Source organism: Oncorhynchus keta, chromosome 3 (assembly GCF_023373465.1).
Source record: "Oncorhynchus keta strain PuntledgeMale-10-30-2019 chromosome 3, Oket_V2, whole genome shotgun sequence".
Classification (NCBI taxonomy): domain Eukaryota; kingdom Metazoa; phylum Chordata; class Actinopteri; order Salmoniformes; family Salmonidae; genus Oncorhynchus; species Oncorhynchus keta.
In genome coordinates this window covers 4,372,191-4,398,320 of record NC_068423.1, presented here as the reverse complement: position 1 = coordinate 4,398,320, position 26,130 = coordinate 4,372,191, and the positions used below count along the sequence as shown (strand labels likewise).

The 26,130-nt window shown below is 41.8% G+C and overlaps 3 protein-coding genes across 7 annotated transcripts; all 3 read right to left on the bottom strand.

The window, feature by feature from the left end:
- Positions 1–2,632: 2,632 nt before the first annotated feature.
- On the bottom strand, positions 2,633–6,962 carry LOC118364238 (zinc finger protein 184-like). Of its 2 annotated transcripts, XM_035745608.2 has the most exons (3): positions 6,355–6,962; positions 4,128–4,318; positions 2,633–4,009 (listed from the first exon to the last, which is right to left on the bottom strand). In XM_035745608.2, exons 2-3 carry the CDS (start codon positions 4,315–4,317, stop codon positions 3,066–3,068), a joined length of 1,134 nt encoding a protein of 377 aa, XP_035601501.1. In that variant the 5' UTR covers position 4,318; positions 6,355–6,962; the 3' UTR covers positions 2,633–3,065. The 2 variants fall into 2 exon arrangements, with proteins under 2 accessions (XP_035601501.1, XP_035601511.1); XM_035745618.2 differs by lacking the exon at positions 6,355–6,962 and having other exon boundaries at positions 4,128–6,335.
- Positions 6,963–13,863: 6,901 nt separating this feature from the next.
- Positions 13,864–18,957, bottom strand: LOC118364229 (RB-associated KRAB zinc finger protein-like). Of its 2 annotated transcripts, none has more exons than XM_035745589.2 (2): positions 18,359–18,957; positions 13,864–18,035 (listed from the first exon to the last, which is right to left on the bottom strand). In XM_035745589.2, exons 1-2 carry the CDS (start codon positions 18,546–18,548, stop codon positions 17,083–17,085), a joined length of 1,143 nt encoding a protein of 380 aa, XP_035601482.1. In that variant the 5' UTR covers positions 18,549–18,957; the 3' UTR covers positions 13,864–17,082. The 2 variants fall into 2 exon arrangements, with proteins under 2 accessions (XP_035601482.1, XP_035601490.1); XM_035745597.2 differs by having other exon boundaries at positions 13,864–18,008.
- A 97-nt stretch (positions 18,958–19,054) lies between these two features.
- On the bottom strand, positions 19,055–25,884 carry LOC118364218 (zinc finger and SCAN domain-containing protein 2-like). Of its 3 annotated transcripts, none has more exons than XM_035745557.2 (3): positions 25,670–25,884; positions 24,519–24,728; positions 19,055–20,472 (listed from the first exon to the last, which is right to left on the bottom strand). In XM_035745557.2, exons 1-3 carry the CDS (start codon positions 25,671–25,673, stop codon positions 19,439–19,441), a joined length of 1,248 nt encoding a protein of 415 aa, XP_035601450.1. In that variant the 5' UTR covers positions 25,674–25,884; the 3' UTR covers positions 19,055–19,438. The 3 variants fall into 3 exon arrangements, with proteins under 3 accessions (XP_035601450.1, XP_035601461.1, XP_035601470.1); XM_035745568.2 differs by having other exon boundaries at positions 24,519–24,725; XM_035745577.2 differs by lacking the exon at positions 25,670–25,884 and adding an exon at positions 24,986–25,399 and having other exon boundaries at positions 24,519–24,725.
- Between the last annotated feature and the right edge of the window lie 246 nt (positions 25,885–26,130).

The window sequence follows — 26,130 nt, the reverse complement described above, 5'->3', positions numbered from 1 at the left end:
ACTGAGGTGCCGTTCCCCTCACAGCTCCGTGGCGAGCACCATGGTCTTGTAGCGGATGCGAGCTTCAACTGGAAGCCAGTGGAGAGAGCGGAGGAGCGGGGTGACGTGAGAGAACTTGGGAAGGTTGAACACCAGACGGGCTGCGGCGTTCTGGATGAGTTGTAGGGGTTTAATGGCACAGGCAGGGAGCCCAGCCAACAGCGAGTTGCAGTAATCAAGACGGGAGATGACAAGTGCCTGGATTAGGACCTGCGCCGCTTCCTGTGTGAGGCAGGGTCGTACTCTGCGGATGTTGTAGAGCATGAACCTACAGGAACGGGACACCGCCTTGATGTTAGTTGAGAACGTCAGGGTGTTGTCCAGGATCACGCCAAGGTTCTTAGCGCTCTGGGAGGAGGACACAATGGAGTTGTCAACCATCCCTACTGCTTCAGATCTGGCGCAATCACTAAACACAAATATTGGGCTTGTAAAGTGTGTGTTGGAAGTGTGTCCTTATCTGTCTGTAAAAAAAATTAAATGTTGCAATCTGGTTTGCTTAAATTTGATGTATTACTTTTACTTAAGTGTGACAATTGAGTACTTTTTCCACCACCACACATAAGTACATTTTAAAACCAGATACTTTTACTCAAGTAGTATTTTACTGGGTGACTCACTTTACTTGAGTAATTTTATTTTATTAAGGCATCTTTACTTTCACTCAAGTATGACCATTGGGTCATTTTTTCTCCACTGAAGCCAGCATTGGATTGAATGAACTGTATTCACAATGTCAGGTCACACTAGATCTGAGGTCATGTTGATAAGGGACTCCTTTGTCATGGAGATGTATACCCCATTGTCTTCTCTGTTGGTTTATGCAAATCTCATCAACCCCCATGCAATCTTGTTGTAGCCTATGAAATCATACTAGGTGTTTATCCTTTGAACTGTACAATTAAGTTAATGATTTGTGATAGTTTCTGAATGTGTTGCAATTGCCTCAAATGCACACAATGGAAGTTACTTAGATGAAACTGCTTATGTTAATGTTGATTGCAGAAACAGTCATGGGAATTAATTCCATGCGGTGTTAAATGCCATGTACTATCCTCACGAGTTTGTAATAAAGTAAAGGCACATGCTTGTCATGTGTCCATTTCATTGTCTGAGTAGTGACTGACCACCAAACACCATAAGGCTGTGTTTACACAGGCAGTCCGATGTTGATTTTTTCCCCCCACTATTTGAGTAAAATAACATAATTGGGCTGCCTGTGTAAACACAGCCTAAGAGTTGCACAATTCCCCACTCTAAGACTAGTGCTATTTTGTAACATGAGGTAGGCCTATCTTTATGACGACTATAACGTTAGAGTATGACATTCTGAGACGAACACTAAAATAACCCTGTTCGTGTTTTGTCCCAACTAGCCACCAGACCAACTGAGCTAATTGATCAGTTCAATGCTTGACTCAACTCAACACACCTGAGCCCTATACTAGCCTGCTCCGGGTCAGGCGAACGCAATTTATTCTGAAAGGTTGCGCTCATCATCCCCTTCATTTGAGGAAAATTACGGATTAAATATTCTAAATCCAATGTTTGTGTTAAATGGTTGTTAATACCTATCAAATGTAGTAATGACAGAATGCATTTAAAATGTCACACGGTAGAACCTTTTGTATTAATTAATACAATTATTGTATCGCATTGTATCGATAGGAGAGGGGAGAAAGGTGCTCATGCATTAATAATACGCACACCAAAACCGGCATTAACGATAATAAAATAAAGACCGCACTTCTAAGACTTCTCACACCATATCCTGCTGAATTTGCAAGCTAACCTTCATTTAATTTCGGCACAAATGAAAATGTATCTGTTTCGGCATTCTCAATGAAGAGTTCGACATGCACACGCAGTTATAACCCGTATAGAGTTAACAGTAGGCAGGCGATCAATATCCACCGTCATTACGGAAACCATCTAGCGTAAGAACCAAACGGAAGCAAACAAAACGGGGCGGGACCTACCGGAATTGGTTGAATGGGAAGTCTTGAGTTTTCCGTTTGCAAAACAGAAACAGCGTAATGATTACACCCCTGACTAGTTTAAGAAAACCATGAGTCGATCCAGCTTCATTCGTAGTTATATCCGAAGAGGAAGAGACGCCCAAATCGGAGGAAAATCTCTCTCTCTCTAGCAGGAGTTGTTTTTTAGCCCACCAAGCAAGAAGTTTCATAATACTGACATGTTTTTAATCAAGCATATTCATGTCATGAGGCTAGTAGCATAGCATCTCTCTCCATTGAATACTGGCCGTTGATATCAAACCAAATCGAATATTAAAAAATAGATTACAATAATGAGCTGTATCCACCAATTCAAAAGGATAGGCAGGAGCTAGACAGCCCACCGTGCTGCTTTGTGAACGACTTCCATTGTTAGGGTGGAAAGACATGTCAGTATATCCATACATTTTGGTATATCACTCTGGGCTTCCAGGTAGGTTAAAACAAAAATATTACATGCCATAGGCACTACAGGACCAGGGTTGCCTACTCCTCTGCATTAGAGGTCGCAAGCCTGTTCAATTAATTATATTTACTTGTTCTGACACGTAGAAAGAGAGTCCTGACCCAAGTCCTCAGTTTGCTCACTTCTCTCTTTAATCATCATGAACACAATGTTGTAATGCTCGATTTGTCACACAACATCCAAGTCTTTCCTGTATGTGTACAGAGGAGATACATGTTTCAGTGTACAAAACATTATTTTGTTGCTTACACCGCACTCTCTTATTCAAAAGCCAGTGATAAGAGGTTTGCCTATTGAATAATGAACACTCCAGTGGATCAAAGGTATGCCATCCACTTATGGTCAAAATACATGTTACCCATTGACTAAATCGATAACCTGAATAATACAGCCAATCCACCCATGAGTATGACCCAGTCACTTTACTTTTTCAGCACTGCAGATCTCATGTTAATTTCAGTACCACGCACTGCATGTGCATTCATTCATATGCACTGTATGTGCATTTATATAGTTTTTTCTCAAAAGATTGCTTTGAACACCTAGTTTGACTGTTGATCTCTCCATGCCTGCTGCAGGTGTAAGGTCTCTCCGATGTGGATCTTCTGATGCCTCTTTAGGTTCTCCCCACGGCTGAAGCTCTTGCCGCACTGGCCGCAATAGTATGGCTTCTCCCCTGTGTGGACCCTTTTGTGCTTTTTGAGGTCCCCGGCCTGACTGAAACACCGGCCGCACTGAAGGCAGCAGTAGGGTTTCTCGCCCGTGTGACAGCGCTGGTGGATACGCAGGTTCCCCACCCGGCTGAACGTCTTGCCGCACACAAAGCAGCTGTGCGGCTCATCCCTCCTGAAGTGTTGCCTATGGTGTTTCCTCCCGTCCCTACTGTTTTTCCCAAACCCAAACCTCCTCCCGACGCTGTTGTGACTCGAGTGGACGAATACGAGTTCGTTATATGGTCCAGTGCTCACATGAGACTTGTGAGCATTCATTGTTGGGTCGTAGCGTGTGGAATTGCAGCTTAAATCGACACAATCAAAGGTCTCCGGGATAGTCAACGGTTCGGGTGCTGAGCACTCGGTGGGCTCGGGTTCCGTCTTGATAACAGTCAGATTGATGCCAAGCTGGGTGTTTCCCTGTGAAGTGCTATTCAAGTCTGAGTGCGAGTCATTTTTCACACCCTGAGGCATGTGGACCGAAACGGCTTCATCTGATTGCCGTGCCACCTCCTCGTGATGCCCGGGTAAGGTTAAGGTAAAGTTACACTCTGTCTCATAGTGTGCTGTTTGATCCAGCTCCAGTGCATTGTACTCCTCCTCCTCCTGCCTTAGTCTCACAGTCTGTTCGAAAGTGAGCGCTGGTTTCTCATCTACCTGTGTGGGCTCTGGGCTGTCCTGCCTCAGACTAGGGCTCCAACCCTGCTCTGACGGTTTCTCGATGGCCACTCTTCCACGGCCACCAGTCGCAGGAAATGTTGCAAGTTGAGCAGCTGCAAAACAAAACAGTGAAAGGGTGAACTTGAGCAAGCGGCAGAAAATGCCATCTTATTGATTTGATTATGTTGGCCAGCGACCCACCACCACCACTGAGACACTATCCTGACTCACCTGTGTTCTCTCTCTTCATCTTGTCCTGCATTTCCTGCAGTCTTCTCCTCAGACTCTCATTCTCTCTCTGAGTTCTGGCTGTTTTCTCCTGGTACTCTGACACAGTCTCTTTCACCACCTCCAGAACCTCATGCACTGCCACCGTCAGCAGCTTCGCCACACGGGCATTCAGACGCTCAATTTTGGACATCCTGAAAGGAACATAAACAGAGGAGTCTGCTGGTCTGGACCAAAAACTATTGCATTACTTTCATGATAAGCAAACAGTGCAGTGTCAATTCACCTGCCGCTAGATATTGATAGGAGGGATTGACTGTTATTGAATGAAATATTGAGCAGCTTACCCAATTCGAACAGAATGCTCAACCAATGAGAATGCTCATTGGTTGGTCACCCTCTTTGGTTGTACTTCTGTAGTGTAGTGTTGCACAGTATACTGAAACTTCAATACTAGAACATGGAAAAACGGTTCGGTACTAGAATTGGTTACTTTCTGTACTTCTGTCAAATGTGTCTCAAGTCGTATAATGATTGAGAGGATGAAGTCTATCAGCGCAGCAGATGTCCCATTCTGCAGTGAGCGCACCGTTCATGCCTCTTACCTGCTCCATTTACTCATTGCTAGCTCCTCACTCATGCTGCACAGAAGTTACCACACTTGAATAATGCAACACGGCATGTAGAAATGTTGAAACTGTTCACGAAACAATGTCCATACAGGCTAGAATCCTAATAATGCAAGATGATACCGGTAGCTTCCAGTGGTAATTGTAGGTTAACTTTCATTGCTAGCTTACAGCTGAAGCTAACATCAAACAATTCACAACCCTAGCACTTTGTTTGTGATATAATGCAAATCATTGTGCAAAATATGCTGATTTCAAAGCTGTGTCACCAAAAACGTTATTAATTCACTTAATCGTCTCTGCATCACATCCAAAGATACTTTCCCACCGTCTGTAACGTCTCCCTCAGACTATATGGACATTTTTTCTCCACCTTTATTCAACCAGGTAGGCCAGGTGAGAACAAGTTCTCATTTACAACTGCGACCTGGCCAAGATAAAGCAAAGCAGTGCGACACACAACAGAGTTGCACATGGAATAAACAAACGTACGGTCAATAACACAATAGGAAAAAAAATCTATGTACAGTGTGTGCAAATTAGGTAAGACATGAGAGGTAAGCAATAAATAGGCCATAGTGGCAAAGTAATAACAATTTAGTAATTAAACACTGGAGTGATAGATGTGCAGTAGATGAATGTGCAAGTAGAGATACTGGGGTGCAAAGGAGCAAAAATATTAATAAATAGCAATATGGGGATGAGGTAGATGGATGGGCTACTTACAGATGGCCTATATGCCTCGTCATGAATGACTTAATTAATGGATTTTATAAAAGAAGAGATTGTAAATGTTGATCAGTACAATAAAATAAGTCCCAATTGGGAGGGAAACAAATTGTCATCTGTAGCCACATTAAATATTTTTGAAAGTATTTTCTTAAAACTGCATTGTTGGTTATGGGCTTATAAGTAAAGGTCTACGCTTGTATTCGGCACATGTGACAAATAATATAATATAATAATAATATATGCCATTTAGCAGACGCTTTTATCCAAAGCGACTTACAGTCATGTGTGCATACATTCTATGTATGGGTGGTCCCGGGAATCGAACCCACTACCCTGGCGTTACAAGCGCCATGCTCTACCAACTGAGCTACAGAAGGACCACTACAATTGGATTTGAATAGTGAAAACAAGCACAATAACTCAATGTATACACTTACTCATTGAATATGCTTACACCTGTATTGTGAATAGGCCGCCTAGGCCATCTTGATTTACCATGTTTACCAATAGAGGTTTACCATTCAAATAAATGATTACCGTTATGTAGTTACATTGGTAAAAACAGTCAAATTAATCATGATTGTACAATTTATTAATTGATGCATACATGGCTGTCTCTGAAAAATGTTGACATAAAATTTCAAATGTAATGATATTGAACTCAAAAGATATCCAACGATAAAACAGCAGTAACGTTAGCTGAGTTATACGTCTGGATCAAGTGCCATGGTATCGAGTTACTAAACCTGGTATCGAAAGAAATTCTGATATCGTGACAACACACTCTAGTGTTGAAAACCCAGCCAGTGAGTGGGATACACTTTGTGTATGACACTCAAGTTTACACAAAAAAGTCAAACAATAGATACCTCTCTTTGTTGACCCTTATCCGCCGACTCGGTGTCCAAAACAACAGACAAGTTTGTATGGGGAATGGGCTAGCCAGCTAGCGCGTTAGTTAGCACAGTACACCACAGTCGCCAGAAAAAAAACGTGTCCAACCTTTGGCTTACAACTTTTTAAAGTAATGTTGATAAAATGTACATTGTAAACGAAATAATCCTCGTATGAATACAGGTTAACTAATTGAACTAAGGTTCATGTTTTGGTAGAAAAAAAACACGCAGCAGCCTCTAAGTGTGACGCCCGCTGTGAAGCAGGCAGGAATAAAGAAGTACTTCCAGGTCACGGATATTCTTCGATGAGGTTGAAAAGCGATTGTCATCCAAAAAAGGTTGCATTACCACCACCTACTAGACTGGAGTACAACTCCCTTATTAAACTTGGTTTATTTTTAATTTCTTAAATAATAAAATAAACAAATTCTCTACACTTACTAAAAACCCACTCCACTATTTAAATCTATTTAGTCCTACCCCAGGCCAACAGCCTGAAAGGATGAGAAACTACCACTCAATACACCCTGTAACTCTTCTGACATCACATTTCTCTTCTGTTTCACCACTCACACCACCCTGTCTGCGTCGCACCAAATAACGAGCGTCACAAAACCTGGTCACAGATTTTCTTCTTCTTTAAATTTGTATTGGTGGATCGCAACTAAATGAAAGGTGCATACACCACCACCTACTGTACGGGAGTGTGAGGATGATCACAGACTCCCAATTCATCTGTTTCGTCTATTGTTCTGGAAAGTGAATTCATTACACTTTGTGACACAAAAAGGGAAGGGAAGAAAAATTCCCCTACCATCTAACCTTACAACCAATAAAACCTCACCACTATTCCACTACCTGACCCTATCTGATCCTACACCAGGCCGGCATTCTGGGAGGCCGAGACATTATCGTTCAACACACTTTGTTACTCCTCTGCAGTAAAATATCAATAACCCAAGTACTTCTCTGCTGCTGCCACAACAACATCTATTTTCTGTTATTTACATTCCATTTCTGTGTTACAGTTGATAACCATGGCTATGAACGATAAGAAGCCAACCATACTGAAGCACATGTTATTCCGATCATTCCCTGCCTCAGCAGAGAACGTAGAACCTCTTACATGCCGACCAGACCGGAAATGTCACGTGCGCGAGCATAGCAAAATAAGTGTCCACATACATGATATTCAATCATTGCACCCACGCTGCTCGCACGTATTAGCAAGCATCAGCGTGGTCAGGCACTAAAATAGAACTTGGTTCTATTTGTGACGCTCAGCACGCTGCAAGTCCTGCCTCTCCCATCTCCTCATTGGTTTTTAGGAGCAAATACCCATGTGCCATCTGCTCATTGGTTTTTAGGAGCATATACCCACATGGGTGATTGAAAGATGAACTGAGGTCCACACTCCAGATGGTTGTGGTAATGCACCTTTTAAAGTTGTTTGCCAACCGCCACATAAATTCCAAAGAAGAAGAAGCCTGAAGGAGGAAAGATTACTAGAAACAAATGTTTACCCTTTTATCTGTGGATTAATTGTCAGAGTAGAGGACTTTGAGCATTTCAGGTAAAATAACAACCCAATGTTTATATCCCAGGATAAATTAGCTAGCAACAGCTAGCTAGCTAAATGCCCATAAATGTTTAATGCTTTTCAACCTGTCCCCAAATGAATATAATTGATTCAGAGTTTCTTTAGATGTTTCAACCTGTGTGTCCTGATCAGTTTTGGTGTGGGGACAAAATCAACATGCATGCGATGGAGTGTGCGATCAGCATGTTAGGATCCCTAGCCCTGGACCCATATTCCTCTACTTCTTCACTGTTTCCAGAAGGGTTTAACATTAAAAAATGTTTTTCAAAACATACACGTAAAAACGACAGCATTACTAAATAAACTAAAGTAAATAAAGTAACACAATAAAATAACAATAACGAGGCTATATACAGGGGCTACCAGTACCGAGTCAATGTGCAGGGGTACAGGCTAGTCGAGGTAATGGAAATAATTTGTACATGTAGGTAGGGGTAAAGTGACTATACATATATAATAAACAGCGAGCAGCAGCAGTGTAAAAACAAAGGGGGGCTAGAAGCTATTGTTCAGCAGTCTTATGGCTTGGGGGTAGAAGCTGCTATGGAGCCTTTTGGACCTAGACTTGGTGCTCCGGTACCCCTTGCCATGTGGTAGCAGAGAGAACAGTCTATGACTTGGGTGACTGGAGTCATAGATTTTTTGGGGGACCTTCCTCTGACACCGCCTAATATAGAGGTCCTGGATGGCAGGAAGATTGCCCCCAGTGATGTACTGGGCCGTACGCACTACCCTCTGTAGCACTTTACGGTCAGATGCCGAACAGTTACCATACCAGGTGGTGATGCAACCAGTGCTCTGACAGTGTAACTGTAGAACTTTTTGAGGATCTAGGGACCCGTGACAAATCTTTTCAGTCTCCTGAGGGGGAATAGGCTTTGTCGTGCCTTCTTTGCAACTGCCTTGCTGTGTTTGGACCATGATAGTTTGTTGGTGATGTGGACACTAATGAACTTGAAGCTCTCAACCCGCTCCACTGCAGCCCCGTCGATTTGAATGGGGGTGTGTTTGTCCCTCATTTTCCTATAGTCCAAGATCAGCTCCTTTGTCTTGCTCACGTTGAGGGAGACGTTATTGTCCTGGCACCACACTGCCAGGTCTCTGACCTCCTCCTTATAGGCTGTCTCATCGTTGTCTGTGACACTGTTGTGTCGTCAGCAAACTTAATGATGGTGTTGGAGTCGTGCTTGACCATACAGTCGTGGGTGAAAAGGGAGTACAGGAGGGGAATAAGCACTCACCCCTGAGGGGCCCGCGTTTTGAGGATCAGCATGGCAGAAGTGTTGTTGGGGGGCAGCCAATCAGGAAGTCCAGGATCCAGTTGCAGAGGGTTGTGTTTCGCCCCAGGATCCTTAGCTTAGTGATGAGCTTTGTGTGCACTATGGTGTTGAACGCTGACTACAGTCAAGTAACTTTTTTTAAACCTTTATTTCACTAGGCAAGTCAGATAAGAACAAATTCTTATTTACAATGACAGCCTATAGCGGGAAAACCCGGACAACACTGGGCCAATTGTGCGCTGCCCTTTGGGAGTCCCAATCACAGCCGGTTGTGTTACAGCCTGGATTCGAACCAGGGTGTCTGTAGTGACACCTCTAGCACTGAGATGCAGTGCATTAGACTGCTACGCCACTCGGGAGCCCAACCATATAGGTGTTCCTTTTCTCCAGGTGGGAAAGGGCAGTGTGGAGTGCAATTGAGATTCTGTCATCTGTGGATCTGTTCAGGCGGTATGCGAATTGGAGTGGGTCTAGGGTTTCCGGGATGTTGTTGATGTGAGCCATGACCAGCCTTTCAAAGCACTTCATGGCTACTGACGTGAGTGCTACGGGGCGGTAGTCATTTAGGCATGTTACCTTCACATTCTTGAGCACAAGGACTATGGTGGTCTGCTTGAAACATGTAGGAATTACAGACTCGGTCAGATAAAGGTTGAAAATGTCAGTGAAGACACTTGCCAGTTGGTCCGCGCATGCTTCGAGTACATGGTAATCCGCCTGGCCCAGCGGTGAATTTTAAAGGTTTAAAGGTCTTGCTCACATCGGCTACGGAGAACGTGATCACACAGTAATCTGGAACCGCTGGTGCTCTCATGTATGCTTCAGGGTTGCTTGCCTCGAAGCAAGCATTAAAAGGCATTTAGCCCATCTGGTAGGCTTGTGTCACTGGGCAGCTCACGGCTGGGTTTCCCTTTGTAGTCCGTAATAGTTTGCAAGCCCTGCCACATCCGACGAGCGTCAGAGCCGGTGTAGTAGGATTCAACCTTAGTCCTGTATTCACGCTTGCCTGTTTGATGATTCTTCTGAGAGCATAGCAGAGTTTATTATAAGTGTCCGGGTTAGTGTCCCACTCCTTGAAAGCGACGGCTCTAGCCTTTAGCTCGGTGTGGATGTTGCCTGTAATCCATGACTTCTGGTTTGGATCTATACGTTCGGTCACTTTGGGGACTTGAGGAAGCTGGTGGCTGAGGTGGTATACTCCACAATGCCATTGGATGAATCCTGGAACACACTTGTTTTCTCAATCTAAGTAATATAGATGTATGTATGAGCATACAGTATATTTCCATTCACAAGGATACACTGTGTAGTAATGAACATTTTAAGCAAAAACAATGCGCCAGAGTTAATGCAGGAGCTAGAATGCTTTTTAGACCACCACTACCATGCACCGTTGGACATGAAACATGAAACATGTCAAAGGCAGCAGCTGCGCTTGCTCCGTCATATGCCTACCGCGCAAAAAGTAACAACCAGGGCCTTCTTCATCCAAAACCACTGGCGAAGGAGAGTCTTTCAGCACGGAGGCTATGGACATGTCAGGGACTGCTGGAGGCTATCAACAAAAAGCTGACGAAACTGGAGATGCTAGAGACAATCCAACAGAGCATCTCAGAACTGACACCTAGTTTGGAGTTCAGCTAAAAGGAAAAAAGACAAACTGAAGAAGGAGAACAAATCTTTGAAAGGTGCTGTACAAAACATTTAGAATGCAGTTGAGACAATTCATCGGGAGAATAGAACACTGAAGGAGTCACTGCTTGATGTACAATCTCAAGGAATGTTTCATGGATTCCTGAGATAGACTAAATCTAACCAGATGATAATGTGAAGGAATTTATGACTGAAAAGCTGAAACTGCCCTCCAATGTCGTGGAGAAAATCACATTCTCCAGGGTGCATAGAATGGGGAAACCCTTCAGAGCCATACCTCACGCAATTATTGCGCTCTTTAAACATTTCCAACAGAAGGGAATGGTCAAAACCAGGGGCAGAGAATTAAAAGGAGCCAACTATGGGATGAATGACCACTTTCCCCATGACATAAACCAGAGATGCAATGTACTCTATCCTGTCATGTGAGAACACAGGGGGCCGGAGTGACAGAGTTGCAATGGTTGTGGATAAACTGTACATACCGTTGAAGTCAGACGTTTACATACACCTTAGCCAAATACATTTAAACTCAGTTTTTCACAATTCCTGACATTTAATCCTAGTAAAAACTCTCTGTTTAGGTCAGTTAGGTTCACCACTTTATTTTAAGAATGTGAAATGTAAGATTAATAGTAGAGAGAATTATTTATTTCAGCTTTTATTTATTTAATCACTTACCTAGTGGATCAGAAGTTTACATACACTCAATTAGTATTTGGTGGCATTGCCTTTAAATTGTTTAATTTGGGTCAAACATTTCAGGTAGCCTTCCACAAGCTTCCCACAATTAGTTGGGTGAATTTTGTCCCATTGTTCCTGACAGAGCTGGTGTAATGGAGTCAGGTTTGTAGGCCTCCTTGCTCGCACACACCTTTTCAGTTCTGACCACAAATTTTCTATAGGATTGAAGTCAGGGCTTTGTGATGGCCACTCCAACACCTTGACTTTGTTGTCCTTAAGCCATTTTGTCACAACTTTGGAAGTATGCCTGGGGTCATTGTCCATTTGGAAGACCCATTTGCGACCAAGCTTTAACTTCCTGACTAATGTCTTGAGATGTTGCTTCAATATAGCCACGTAATTTTCCGCCCTCATGATGCCATCTATTTTGTGAAGTGCACCAGTCCCTCCTGCAGCAAAGCACCCCTACAACATGATGCTGCCACCACCTTACATCCGGTTAAAATTAACCTTACTAAAATAAAAACACAGAATCTGGGAATAATTTGTATATCACTGGTTAGAGGATGACTTGTAGAAGACAGCCAGCTACAGTTTGGATTGTTGCATTTTGTTTCAAGTGGGTCGCCAACGTGGAAAGGTAAACGCAACAAACACTATTTTGTTAATCACTCATATCGATATCAATTTGAAATCAGTAGAGCGGGGGGCAAACATTTGAGGTGTATGAAATGTTTAAACAAACACTATTCAAAGGCCACAATGAATCTGAGAATAATTTACATGGTTAGAAGAGAATTTGCTAAAAGACAGTAATCTAAATTCTAGAACAGGGGTTTTAAACTAATTCCAATGAGGGCCGAGTGTCTGCGGTTTTTGTTTTTTCCTTTCAATTAAGACCAAGACAACCAGGTGAGAGGAGTTCCTTACTAATTCATTCTTTACTAACCCACAGACTCTCAGCCTTAGGTGGAATGAGCTTGACACGTGTTCTAGAATGTCGGATGGAAGGCTGCCAAAACAGAGAAGGAAACAAATCAATTGCTTTGTTATTTCATTTCAACAAATCACGACCCGCCATAGGATATCAACAGTGACAAGGATTGGTTGTTATTTGAGTGATAGTTTAACTCTCAAATCCATGAATTGGTACGAGGCCAGCGTCTTTTATACAGGGAGCTTTCAAATTTTCCACGCCATTTGAGTTAGAAAATTTAAAGTAGAAGACCACCAGTCCATACCATAAAATCAACAGTGCAAAACCAATGATATTGCTCTGTTTTGAGCAATCGATTTTGTGTCATTGTGTTGACTATGAATGTGTATCACTAATGAGTTAAAAAGGATGTGCAAATACACACTCATTCAATGTGGTCAAAACGTGAGGTTGTGTAATGTAGTAAAACATTCTGTCCAAGTACAGGAAATTAGAGTAACAGGGTTGGTTATGTTTCCACTTGACACTGCAGAAATATGTATTAGATGTTTATGTATTCTCATTGGTTGGTTGAATTTACATATTAATATTATGACATTGGTCATGCTTGCAGATAGGGGGGAGATCGCAAACTTAAATTCTTCCCAGTCTGATATTGACGTTCAAGCGGTAGGTCATGTTCTGAAATACTGTATTCTATTTTTCATATTTACAATGTGTGTGCGAGTTGACAGATGGTATCAAGCATTCCTCCAGCATCTTTATTTTTTTTCTGCGTCTCACAAATGTTCTTTATGATCCGAACACCTCAAACTTATATTTGTCTGTCCATAACACTTTTTTCCAATCTTCCTCTGTCCAGTGTCTGTGTTTTTTTGCCAATCTTAATCTTTTCCTTTTATTGGCCAATCTGCGACATGGCTTTTTCTTTGAAACTCTTCCTAGAATGTCAGCATCCCGGAGTCGCCTCCACTATTGATGTTGAGACTGGTATTTTGCAGCTACTGTTTAATAAAGCTGCCAGTTGAGGACTTGTGAGGCGCCTGTTTCTCAAACTAGACACTAATGAACTTGTCCTCTTGCTCAGTTGTACAACGGGCCTTTCCACTCCTCTTCTATTCTGGTTTGAGACAGTTTGCGCTGTTCTGTGAAGGGAGTAGTACACAGTGCTGTAAGAGATCTTCCGTTTCTTGGCAATTTCTCACATGGAATAGCCTTCATTTCTCAGAACAAGAATAGACTGACGAGTTTCAGAAGAAAGTTCTTTGTTTCTGGCCATTTTAAGCCTGTAATTGAACCCACAAATGCTGATGCTCCAGATACTCAACTAGTCTAAAGAAGGACAGTTTTATTGCTTCTTTAATCAACACAACAGTTTTCAGCTGTGCTAACATAATCGCAAAAGGGTTTTCTAATGATCAATTAGCCTTTTAAAATGACAAACTTGGATTCGCTAACACAAAGTGCCATTGGAACACAGGAGTGATGGTTGCTGATAATGGGCCTATGAAGATATTCCATTACATTTTTTTTTTAAATTATCTGCAGGTTCCAGCACAATAGTCATTTACAACATTAATGTCTACACTGCATTTCGGATCAATTTGATTTCATTTTAAAATGGACAAATACAGTGCTTTTCCTTCAAAAACGAGGACATTTCTAAGTGACCACAAACTTTTGAACAGTACCTGTTAGATATTTGATGCATCCTGGGATGTGTTTTGTATGTTATTGCTGTAAGAGCGAGTTAGCTAGCATGCTCTAATTGTAATGGTCACATTAGCTCCCAGTTATTCCCATGTTAAAAGAGACAAAATCACAAACCTACAGCCATCAACATACTGTTGTCCTGTACATCTATTGTGCTTCCTTGTGTCTATCGTCAGGTACTTACATTTATTGTACTATTTTTGTCATTGTATAAATAAACATTTCAATTTAGGCAGAGAGCATTCATACACTGAGCACACAAAACATTAAGAACACCTGCTCTTTCCATGACAGACTAACCAGGTGAAAGCTATGCTAACAATATTTACATTCAGCTTTTTGATACCTTCTAATCCATGAGCATGTAAGCCCTTCACACTCATACCCGTATATATGGGTTGAAAATGGCATATTTGGACACTAATAAGCACCTAAATTGGAACGTAGTGTACAGCAACATGCTATACATGGCAATTCACAGCATTGTGTATTTTGACTGACAAGACATTCTGAATTTGAGCACCGCACGCAACAAGAAGTTGCCCCCATCCCTCCCGATAATTGGGCAACTTCTGCAATTTTGTTGTTGTCTGTTATGTCATCATACACTGGGTTGTTCTGAACACAATGAACCTGTTCGTTTATGGGGAAGAAAATTTGCTGTGGCACACGCACCTGAATGTACTCGTGTCTCCTTTCTATGTGAACCAAAATTACAATCTGTTTCTCTGAATTGCCTTGTGAAAGCCTAACACTGTCAGATCATATAGGTAAAATAAATGTACCTAGTTGAAGACTTCTTTGAGTCATAAAAGTGCATTGAAATGGATTAGGAACTGTAGACACTTGAGAGGCGTGTGGTCACTTGGGAGACCAGTTAGTCCTTTCACCCTTGTCATTTTTGTCTTCCACAATTTTCCAGTAATAGTCTTGTTACTAAATGTATCCAGAGTAGTTTCTGATTTCATTATCAACAAATGCGGCGAAAAGTACAGTAAATATAAAATACACATTTAAAATCAATGTAATGTTTGGATTAAGACTTGTGCCTGGTGAACTGTTGTGTACTCACCTTTGGTCTAATAATATCCCCATTAACTCCAAAATCATGGTTATGCATCTGCTTTTCGTATTTATTCTGTAACAAACATGTGCATTTAGCCCTATCCATGTAGACCATTTCCCACACGTGAAGGGTTTGCATGAATTAAGATGGGTTTCAATGCATTCTTACTTCAGCTGCTTCAATGATAACCATTTTTAAACTTAGCATTTGAAGGTATTGTTTTTTTAAATGATTATTAACCTTTATATAACTAGGCAAGTAAGTTAAGAACAAATTCTTATTTTCAATGACAGCCGAGTGGGTTAACTGACTTGTTCAGAGGCAGAACAACAGGATTTTACCTTGTCAGCTCGGGGATTCGATCTTGCAACCTTTTGGTTACTAGTCCAACACTCTAACCACTAGGCTACCTGCCACCCCCATCTTTTCTTGGAAGATATCTCAATATGTGAACTTTTTCCACTATTAATAATAATACTTTGAGCCAGCTGAGCAAGTGCACAAAGTTTCTACTAAAACGTCCTTTTCTAGTTGACATACGCTGTGTCCAATCAATCAATGTCTGGTTGTGTGAGAGTGTTTGGCTGTGGGATCGCCTAAGCCAGTGGAGGCAAAGCTCTACAAAACTTAATTGTACAAAGCCTATTATTTGGCAGGGAATACTATTATCTACTATGTAGATCAGTGATTCTACACCTCACTTTGCTCAAGCTGATCCACTCCGATGAATTAGGGTCATTTTAAGGGGAGAATCAATGAAACAAACCACAGGACGTTATGCTTACAGGGTAAGGAAACCCATATGTGATTTTGTCATTTGGGTGAATTATCCAATGAGCCTGTAAGTATCCAATGCTGTCACACATCAACCAATTATACATTTATTTGAACAGCTTATCTATGAAACACATGCTGCATACACACGGTCAGTCCATATAGTGTGTATTGATCCATGCTTGATTATGTCAATTAAGATAACTCACATTGTAATGATCTTACAAACACTTCCATGAGTTGACTATAGGGAATGCAATTAGTGCAGTCACAGTCACGTTGTTGGCTCTACAGGCCAGTTGCTGGTTTGATCCCAGTGTAACCGATGTGAAATGGCTAGCTAGTTAGCGGTGCGCACTAGTAGACCCGCTCTGAGACTTTGAAGTAGAGGTTTCCCTTGCTCTGCAAAAACCGGAGCTTTTATGGAGTGACCGGTAACAATGCTTTGTGGGTGACAGTTTGTTGGTGTGTTCATAGGGTCCCTGGTTCAAGAAAGGAGAGGGACGGAAGCAACACTGTTACATGAATGCTTTTGACCGGGATCACTCAGTTGGGCTTTGTCCAGAGGAGGTCAAAGTAGGTTGAGTGCAGCCAATGTAAAAATTTGGCTAGCTAGTTAGCGGCGTGCACCAGTAGCGTTCAAATCGGTGAGATCACCTGCTCCGAGACCTTGAAGTAGTTGTTTACCATGCTTTGCAAGGTCTGCAGCTTTTGTGGAGCAATAGTTAATGATACTTTGGAGACAGTTGTTGTGTTCAGAGGGTCCCTGGTTCGAGCATGGAGAGGGACAGACAACGCTGTTACACAAACTAGCTCCAATTTCACTCTCAAAAAGTGTGGTCTACGTTATACCTTGTGACCATGTAGTAAGTGGCACACTATGCGTCGGGGGTGCAGCACAAAAATCACCCCAACATCCATACAAACAGGCCAAAGTTCAACAAATGCACTTCACTTTTGATTCAAGGACGATTAAATCTGAAAGTCTGAAACTTTATTCAACACTAAGATGCCGGACAACGTGAATTCTCTGATGCTTCTTAAGGTGACTGGACTGACTGAAAGTCTTGCCGCACTGTTGGCAGCCATACGGTCTTTCCCCAGTGTGAACCCTCTTGTGTTTCTGCAGGTTCCCAGCGTGACTGAAGCGTCTCCCACAGTGCAGGCAGCAGTAGGGTTTCTCCCCTGTGTGACAGCGCTGGTGGATTCGAAGATTCCCGATCCGGCTGAACGTCTTCCCGCACAGGATGCAGCTGTGGCTCTCTTCACGCCTAAGCAGAGGCCTATTTTGTCGCCTGGCGTCCTGGACCAACTCTGGGTGACATGTGAAGGGAAACGTGTCCACAAAGGTGTTTAGACCTTCTGCGTTGATGTAGTGCACTACACCGTGCATTTCCGGGTTGTTCTGCATGGGTTCCGGGGCACTGTGATTATGTGTTGCACTACTATTGGAGTCTTCGCACTCAAAAAATGGGTTCTGGTCTGGTGTCTCTTGGGGGGCAGAGGAATATTCCAAGTGCTCAGGTTCGGTTTTGATTTCACCCGAGAACAGAGCTGGGTGAGGAGGAGAGCTGGGATGGCTTAGGGGTAACATGTTGGAGGACATATGTCCAGTGTGCATGGAGTCTAGGTCGGCGTCACACAGAGAATGAGGCATGTATACAGTCAGGGCTGCCTCTGTCACCTGTGACAACCTCTCGGGAGGCTCTCCGCTACGCTCGGCTAACGTTAGTGTGACATTACACTCAGTCTCGGAGTCCTCCAAGTGGTCTAGCTCCAGTGAGTTGTTGTACTCGATCTCCAGTCTCCTCCACGGTTTCTGGGTGAGCAATGGTTTGTCCTCGTACTGTGTAGACTCTGGGTCCTGCGGCCAGGGGCTGCCCTCGCTTCCCTCCTCCTGCTCGGTTTTACCTGAAATGGCTGTGGGAGCAGGGGCAGACTGTTGAGCTGCCAATGACAAAGATGGTATCAGAAAACCACACCAAACACCACAGAGGGTAACAATTGTTGATTGTATTAATTTGATCAGGCATATCACAACAGCGTTTCTCATCTGTCCTCACAGATGAATAACTAAAGGACTATCTAAACATCAGAATTTACCTAGTTTCTGCTACATGTGCTTTTGAGGAAAACTACCCCCAACAACTTGATAGCAGTCTCATCTGAGCAACCCAACATAATAGACTCAGAGCAGAAACAGAGTCAGGCCCTCCTCATTTTTACAGTCAACTAGGTCTATTACTTCAACAACAAGCATTGAATCTCACCTGTGTTTTCTCTCTTCATCTTTTCCTGAAGTTCCTGTAGTCTCCTCCTCAGACTCAAGTTCTCTCTCTGAGTTCTGGCTGTTTTCTCCTGGTACTCAGACACCGTCTCTTTCACCACCTCCAGAACCTCATGCACCGCCACCGTCAGCAGTTTCGCCACACGGGCGTTCAGACGCTCAATTTTCGACATGATTTACAAATTAGGTTACAGGACTACAAAGTGCAGTGAATGACTGTGAGAACGTCCAAGTTTCATGTAAAAAGGCAGGGCAGGGCTTACTTTGAAGCCATCGATGACCGTCCAATGGTAGCTGTTGTAAGCTAACTAGCTGCTAAGGTTACAGATATTAACACGTAGAGGCTCTGACATGCTAACGTTAGCTTCCGACTACATCAATGTCTGTTTTGGCTCCGATGTTTTTTTCTTCTTCGTCGTCGTCTGAGCGATCAAAATGCAAGTTCAACATAAAATGTCTCACCTGTATCCATTTGTGGACAACGGCTGAACTGTTTTGTTGTAGCACAGGGCTCGTCACTTCCGCAAGTCACGTAAAGGGGCGGTTGCCAGAACGGACGCGCCCTCAAATTCGTGTTTCACTTTGACAGTGATTTTCATTATCATTATATGTAGTCCCAACAGTGTAATATATTTTATTAAACACATACATGTAATGTACGTACATTTTGTTTTGGATAAAAATATTTGTTTATTCAAAATTACAAGAATTACACATTCTAATCAAATTTAGAGGTTTACTAGTAGTAAATATCAAATAGGAAGATTCCCAGACCCACACCACCATTGTCACGAATAATACAGTAATTTGTGGTCTTGCTCATTAATTCTGAGTGAGATTTGGTGCTGAAAATGTCAATACCAGCTTTTCACAATACTGTCCACATCAGAAAACTCTACCAAAGATTAGTAATTATGTCAAGTTAAACACAAAGTAAGCAATTCTCTCCTGTTAGATATTATCCTTTCACTTTCCTGAACATTTCCCCCATACACTTAATCTGACCAACTAAATTAACGGAATGCCATAGTTCTCAGTCAAAGATCCCTTATGTTCTCATACATTATGGCACTGATCCTAGGTGAGTGAGCTGGTGCTTCTTGAAATTACTAGAATGACTGAAGCGTTTCCCACACTGGGTACAGCCATACGGTCGCTCTCCAGTGTGGTACCTTTGGTGTATTTTTAGGTAGCCTGACTGACTGAAACGCTTTCCACACACAGAACAACAGTATGGCTTCTCACCAGTGTGGACCCTCTTGTGTTTTTTAAAATCACCAGCGTGACTGAAGCACCGGCCACACAGAGGACAGCAGTAGCGCTTCTCACTACCGAGATGTCGCTGGAGTATTCTCAACCCTCCTGCTCCACCAAAAGATTTCCTAAACGGGAGGGTATTGTGCTGTTCCTCAAATCTGTCCAATGCCGATTCAGCATTGTTTCCCAATGCAAATGATTCCCCTGAGCAGTTTTGGTTAGGCTGGAAGTACACAAGTTCATAAGACCCTGAGTTAGGTTGAAGAGGCTCTCGATTGAGTTGTGTTTGGGGTAAAATGTGGCTTGAGCCTGCACAGTCATAAAAATGCTTTGGTGTTGAATATGTGACATACGCTTCCACTTCGGGTTCTGGTTTGATCTCCTCAAAAGTCAGCAGTGGTTGAGAGGCCTGAGGGGAATCGTTTGGGAAAAGTGAGTTTGAAACAGTGTGAGTGGAGTTCATATGACTCAATAGTGTTTCTGACAGCGCAGTATCAGTCACCAGAGTGTGGTGTTCCTTTACATGTGTATCATGTCCTATCTCAGATTTAAGATCCAACTCTCTGCTCTGTGTGGTCGTTTCTGGTCGTTCCTCGGCCAGCAAGCTCCTTGGGCCACACGCTGAATGGAACGACCTGCTCTTCTTTTTCAAACTGATAGGAGGAAAGCCAAATGTTTGGACTCCAAAGGGTTTTTCGCTGGTAAGCCCATCATGTGGCTCTGGAGAGAGAATCTCTGTCAACTCCTCTTCAGACGGGAAAAGTTCAGTGTCCTCCCCCAGAGAAAGTTCCTGCTTACAATTCTGCAGCTCAAGTTGGACAGTCACAGTCTGCACAGCACCTGTGAACATGAACAAGATGCATATTGGCTTATAGCAAGGAAATAGGCAATTGACTGGGGGAGGGTAGCTGATGGTGGTCATAAGCAATACCATTTTATTTGTCCATTGTGAAATGTAAATGTGTCTTTCTGTATTTAGTTTGTTCTCAATCTCCTGGAGACCAAACAAGAGGCTAGTCCCTGGAGCTTGTTAGGGTTGGGTCATTCCATGTCATTTCAGCAAGAGATTGTGTAACTGGCCTGCACAAAATACCCCATAATGTCAAAGTGTAATTATGTTTTTAGAAATTTTTACAAATTCATAAATAAATGAAAAACTGAAATCGAGTCAATAAGTATTCAACCCCTTTCTTATGGCAAGCCTAAATACATTCAGGAATATAACATTTGCTGAACAAGTAACATAAGTTGCTTGGACTCACTGTGTGCAATAATGGTGTTTAACATGATTTTTTAAAGACTACCTCATCTCTGTACCCAAACACATACAGATAATTGTACGGTCCCTTAGTCAAGCAGTGTATTTCAACCACAAAGAGCTGGGAGGTTTTCCAATGCCTCAACAAAGAAAGGCACCTATTGGTAGATGGGTAAAAAAAAAAAAAGTAGACAGTGAATATCCCTTTGAACATGGTGAAGTTATTAATTACACTTTGGGATGGGCGTATCAGCACACCCAGTCACTACAAAGACACAGGCAGGCGTCCTTCATAATTCAGATGCCGGAGGGGAATGAAACCGCTCAGGGATTTCACCATGAGGCCAAAGGTGACTTTAAAACAGTTACAGAGATTAATGGCTGTGATGGGAGAAAACTGAGGATGGATCAACAACATTGTAGTCACTCCACAATACTAACCTAAATGACAGAGTGAAAAGAAGGAAGCCTGTTCAGATTTTTTTTTTATATATTCCAAAACATGCACCCTGCTTGCAATAAGGCACTAAAGTAGTACTACAAAAAAAAAAAAAAGCGTGCAACAAAATATCCAGAATACAAAGTGTTATGTTAGGTGCAAATCCAACACAAAACATCAGAGTACCACTCTTCATATTTTCAAGCATGGTGATGGCTAAATCATGTTATTGGTATGCAACATTTTCAAAGTAAGACACTTTACCAAATTACTGTTTTGGTGTATATTTTATTCTAAGACTATGGAGTTTTTTCAGGATAAAAATAAACTGAATAAAGCTAAGCACAGGCAAAATCTGCCAAAGTAGAACGCTCTTAGACTTACACAAAGACAGAATCACCTTTGGCAGCTCTACTTTGGCAGATTACTGCTCTAACATGTATTGACTTAGGGGTGTGAACACTTATCTAAATGAAACATTTCTGTATTTAAGTTGGAAATAAATGTACAAACATTTTCTGAAAACATGCTTTCACTTTGTCATTATAGGGTATTGTGTGTAGATGGGTGAGAGAGAAAAGCATTTAATCCATTTTGAATTCAGGCTGTAACACAATGACTAGGTATCCCCCTTTCCCCAATGTGTAATAAGTCAAGGAGTGTGTGAATTCTTTCTGAAGGCACTGTAAAAAGTCAATAAATATAGTACCTAACGTCCTATTTGGACCCAACTTTCTTCTAACAATGAGTAAGACATGAGGAATGCAAAGAAATGGTCAAAAGCCACCCACGGTCACACCACACCAATCCCACCCCCAAAACGAGTCTACAGTTTCAGTTCTCTACGGCTGACAAATAGTATGGAACTGCAGCTCGGAGTATTGTTTCTTCATTCTATGTAATGTATTCTCAGTGAATTTGGTGATTTCTTCCCCCCAATTCAGATAAATTAGTAATTGAAATTGTTAGGCTTATGTCCCATTTTACATCCTGATATTACCAGTTTCTAACCACTAGATAGTGCTGTTTCTGCTATTATGTGATTTTTGTTAAATGGATAGCTCACCCAAATTACATATTGGTTTTAGAACAGTATGACAGCAACCCTTGCTTTGGTTGTTTACCTGGCCACCATTTCAAATGCTAACTTTTTAGCATTTGTGGCACAAATCCAATGCAAGTAAATGGTACCTACAGTTGAAGTCGGAAGTTTACATACACCTTAGCCAAATACATTTAAACTCAGTTTTTCACAATTCCTGACATTTAATCCGAGTAAAAAGTCCCTGCCTTAGGACAGTTAGGACCACCACCTTATTTTAAGAATGTGAAATGTCAGAATAATAGTAAAGAGAATGATTTATTTCAGCTTTAATTATTTAATCACATTCCCAGTGGGTCAGAAGTTTACATACACATGTTTAACTTGGGTCAAATGTTTCAGGTAGCCTTCCACAAGCTTCCCACAATAAGCTGGGTGAATTTGGCCCATTCCTCCTGACAGAGCTGGTGTAACCGAGTCAGGTTTGTAGGCCTCCTTGCTCACACACGCTTTATCAGTTCTGCCCACACATTTTCTAAAGGATTGAGATCAGGGCATTGTGATGGCCACTCCAATACCTTGACTTTGTTGTCCTTAAGCCATTTTGCAACATCTTTTGAGGTATGCTTGGGGGTCATTGTCCATTTGGAAGACCCATTTGCGACCAAGCATGTCTTGAGATGTTGCTTCAATGTATCCACATCATTTTCCATCCTGTGAAGTGCACCAGTCCCCCCTGCAGCAAAGCACCCCCACAACATGATGCTGCCACCCTCGTACTTCACGGTTGGGATGGAGTTCTTTCGGCTTGCAAGCCTCCCCCTTTTTCCTCCAAACATAACAATGGTCATTTTGGCCAAACGGTTCAATTTTTGTTACATCAGACCAGAGAGTACGATAAGAAAAAAGGTACAATCTTTGTCACCATGCGCAATTGCAAACCGGAGTCTGGCTTTTTTTAATGGTGGTTTTGGAGCAGTGGCTTCTTCCTTGCTGAGCGGCCTTTCAGGTTATGTCGATAAAGGACTTGTTTTACTGTGAATATAGATACTTTTGTACCCGTTTCCTACAGCATCTTCACAAGGTATTTTGCTGTTGTTCTGGGATTGATTTGGTCCCATGGTGTTTATACTTGCATACTATTGTTTGTACAGATGAATGTGGTACCTTCAGGCATTTGGAAATTGCTCCCAAGGATGAGCCAGACTTGTGGAGGTCTACAATTGCTTTTCTGTAGTCTTGGCTGATTTCTTTTGATTTTCCCCTGATGTCAAGCAAATAGGCACTGTGTTTGAAGGTAGGCCTTGAAATACATCCACAGGTACACCTCTAATTGACTCAAATGATGTCAAATAGCCAATCAGAAGCTTCTAAAGCCATGACATAATTTTCTGGAATTTTCCAAGCCGTTTAAAAGGCACAGTCAACTTAGTGCATGTAAACTTCTGACCTACGGGAATTGTGATACAGTGAATTATAAGTAAAATAATCTGTAAACAATTGTTGGAAAAATTACTTGTGTCATGCACAAAGTAGATGTCCTATCCGACTTGCCAAAACTATAGTTTGTTAACAAGAACTTTGTGGAGTGGTTGAAAAACGAGTTTCAATATCTCCAACATAAGCATATGTAAACTTTCAACTTCAACTATATATTCGCATTTTCATACTTCATTATTTTGCATTATTTAAACCAAATTGAACATGTTTCATTATTTATTTGAGGTTAAATTGATTTTATTGATGTATTATATTGAGTTGAAATACGTGTTCATTCAGTATTGTTGTAATTGTCATTATTACAAATAAATAAATCAGATGATTAATTGTTATCGGATATTTTAGGCCCTCCAACAAACGTTATCGGCGCTGAAAAATCATAATCAGTCGACCTCTAATATGAATCCTATACATTTAAATGGACAATTTGGGTGCCATCAATTTGCTTAATTTCAAAGAGCTCAAAAGTATATTTCAACAAAATAATGTTGTAGGAATGCTAATATTATCTGTTTAACAACAGAAACCATTTCATAATCTGAGATGGTGGGTGTCAAAATCCTCTTGTGCTTTGAGGTGGAAGACCTAGTTTAGAGTACAATGCGCAAGGGAACATCGCCTAGCATACACTCACTACTCGGACTCACCTGTGTTCTCTCTCTTCATTTTATCCTGGAGTTCCTGCAGAATTTTCCTCAGACTCGCATTCTCTCTTTGAGTTCTGGCCGTGTTCTCCTGATACTCTGACACCGTCTCTTTAACCACCTGCAGAACCTCATGCACCGCCACCGTCAGCAGTTTCGCCACACGGGCGTTCAGACGCTCAATTTTAGACATCTTTCGAAGGCTTCCATCTGCTTAATAGATGAGGTGCAAAACTTTTAAAAATCAACACTAGAAATACAGTTAAAACGTGGTGTAAAATGTATCACATGAATGAAACAATGCAACTGCATTGAGTGCAAGACTTCCAAGGCAGTGGCTAGGTTTTCATCCAAATGGCGACAGATTTTCGTGCGAATATTCTTGAAAATATGCCATTTTTTCCCACCAAATGGATTTATTGCGGATTTTTTTTTTAAATCAGTGCGTATTACACAACATTTACACTTACATTTTCATGTACCGAATAATAATCTAAATTTCAATATGTTTCAATCGCATTTTCAACTCTTAGCGATAGTTTTGTCACAATAGCAAATGTGCCTACTCTGGTCTTGGCACCTGAGCTCTATAGCCAACAGCTTGCAGATACATTGCGGGTAGGCTGTGCGGGTTGTCTATTCTACATGTTGAGATTATTATGGATAAAAGCGATACTATTTGTATTTGTCAAGCATCATGTCCCTAGACTAATACCCTCGATATTAATTGGAAAGCAGCATCAAGCTCAACACCGTGCACTTTCACCACCATGTGAAGTTAATCGTAACGTATTTCATATGCATTTTAATAAACTGTATGGTTTCCCGAGTCGTACTAGTGGGATGACCACACACCATATCATCGCGTGCCTCCAAATGTACTTCGATTTGATGGTTATATCAACATTTGCGCATAAAGGCGTTTCCACCGCCATTTCCATCATAATGAATTTTACCGACACAAAAAGATACAATGTCAAAAAAACTAAATATCTGTCGGCATTTATAACATTACACCAACACTTCCACAGCTGTCGCGAAGGGACTTTTCTCGCATAAAAACTGTGGATGGAAACGTGGTTAATGACAGATATTTACATTACATTTTCACGACAAATAACGTACAGGGATAAATACTATTAATGGAACCTTACCCATTTGGCTTCTCCTCTCACTCCTTCGAGCATGGAATCCGCCTGAAATGCAAGTTAATCACAAACCGACTTTTGTGCTGGGGTGTCCGCCAGATTCTCGATTCGATAGCTCTAGACGGGGACATTTAACAACATATTAGAGAAAGATTGGACATAAACAACATTTGTCAGATCATCGTCTCGTCAGAACCACAAATGAAATACTTCCGGGTCATAGAATTTCAAAAGAGTTCAAAATAAAAGTCACTTTCGACATATTCAAATCAAAATGTATTTCTCAAACGCACCGAATACAACTGACAGTGAAATGCTTACTTTACAAGCCCTTAACCAACAATGCAGTTTTAAGACAAAGTAAAGAAGAACAATTAAAGGGCAGCAGTAAAATAACAGTAGCGAAGCTATTTACAGGGGGTACCGGCACAGAGTCAATGTGTGGGGGCACAGGTTGGTCGAGGTAA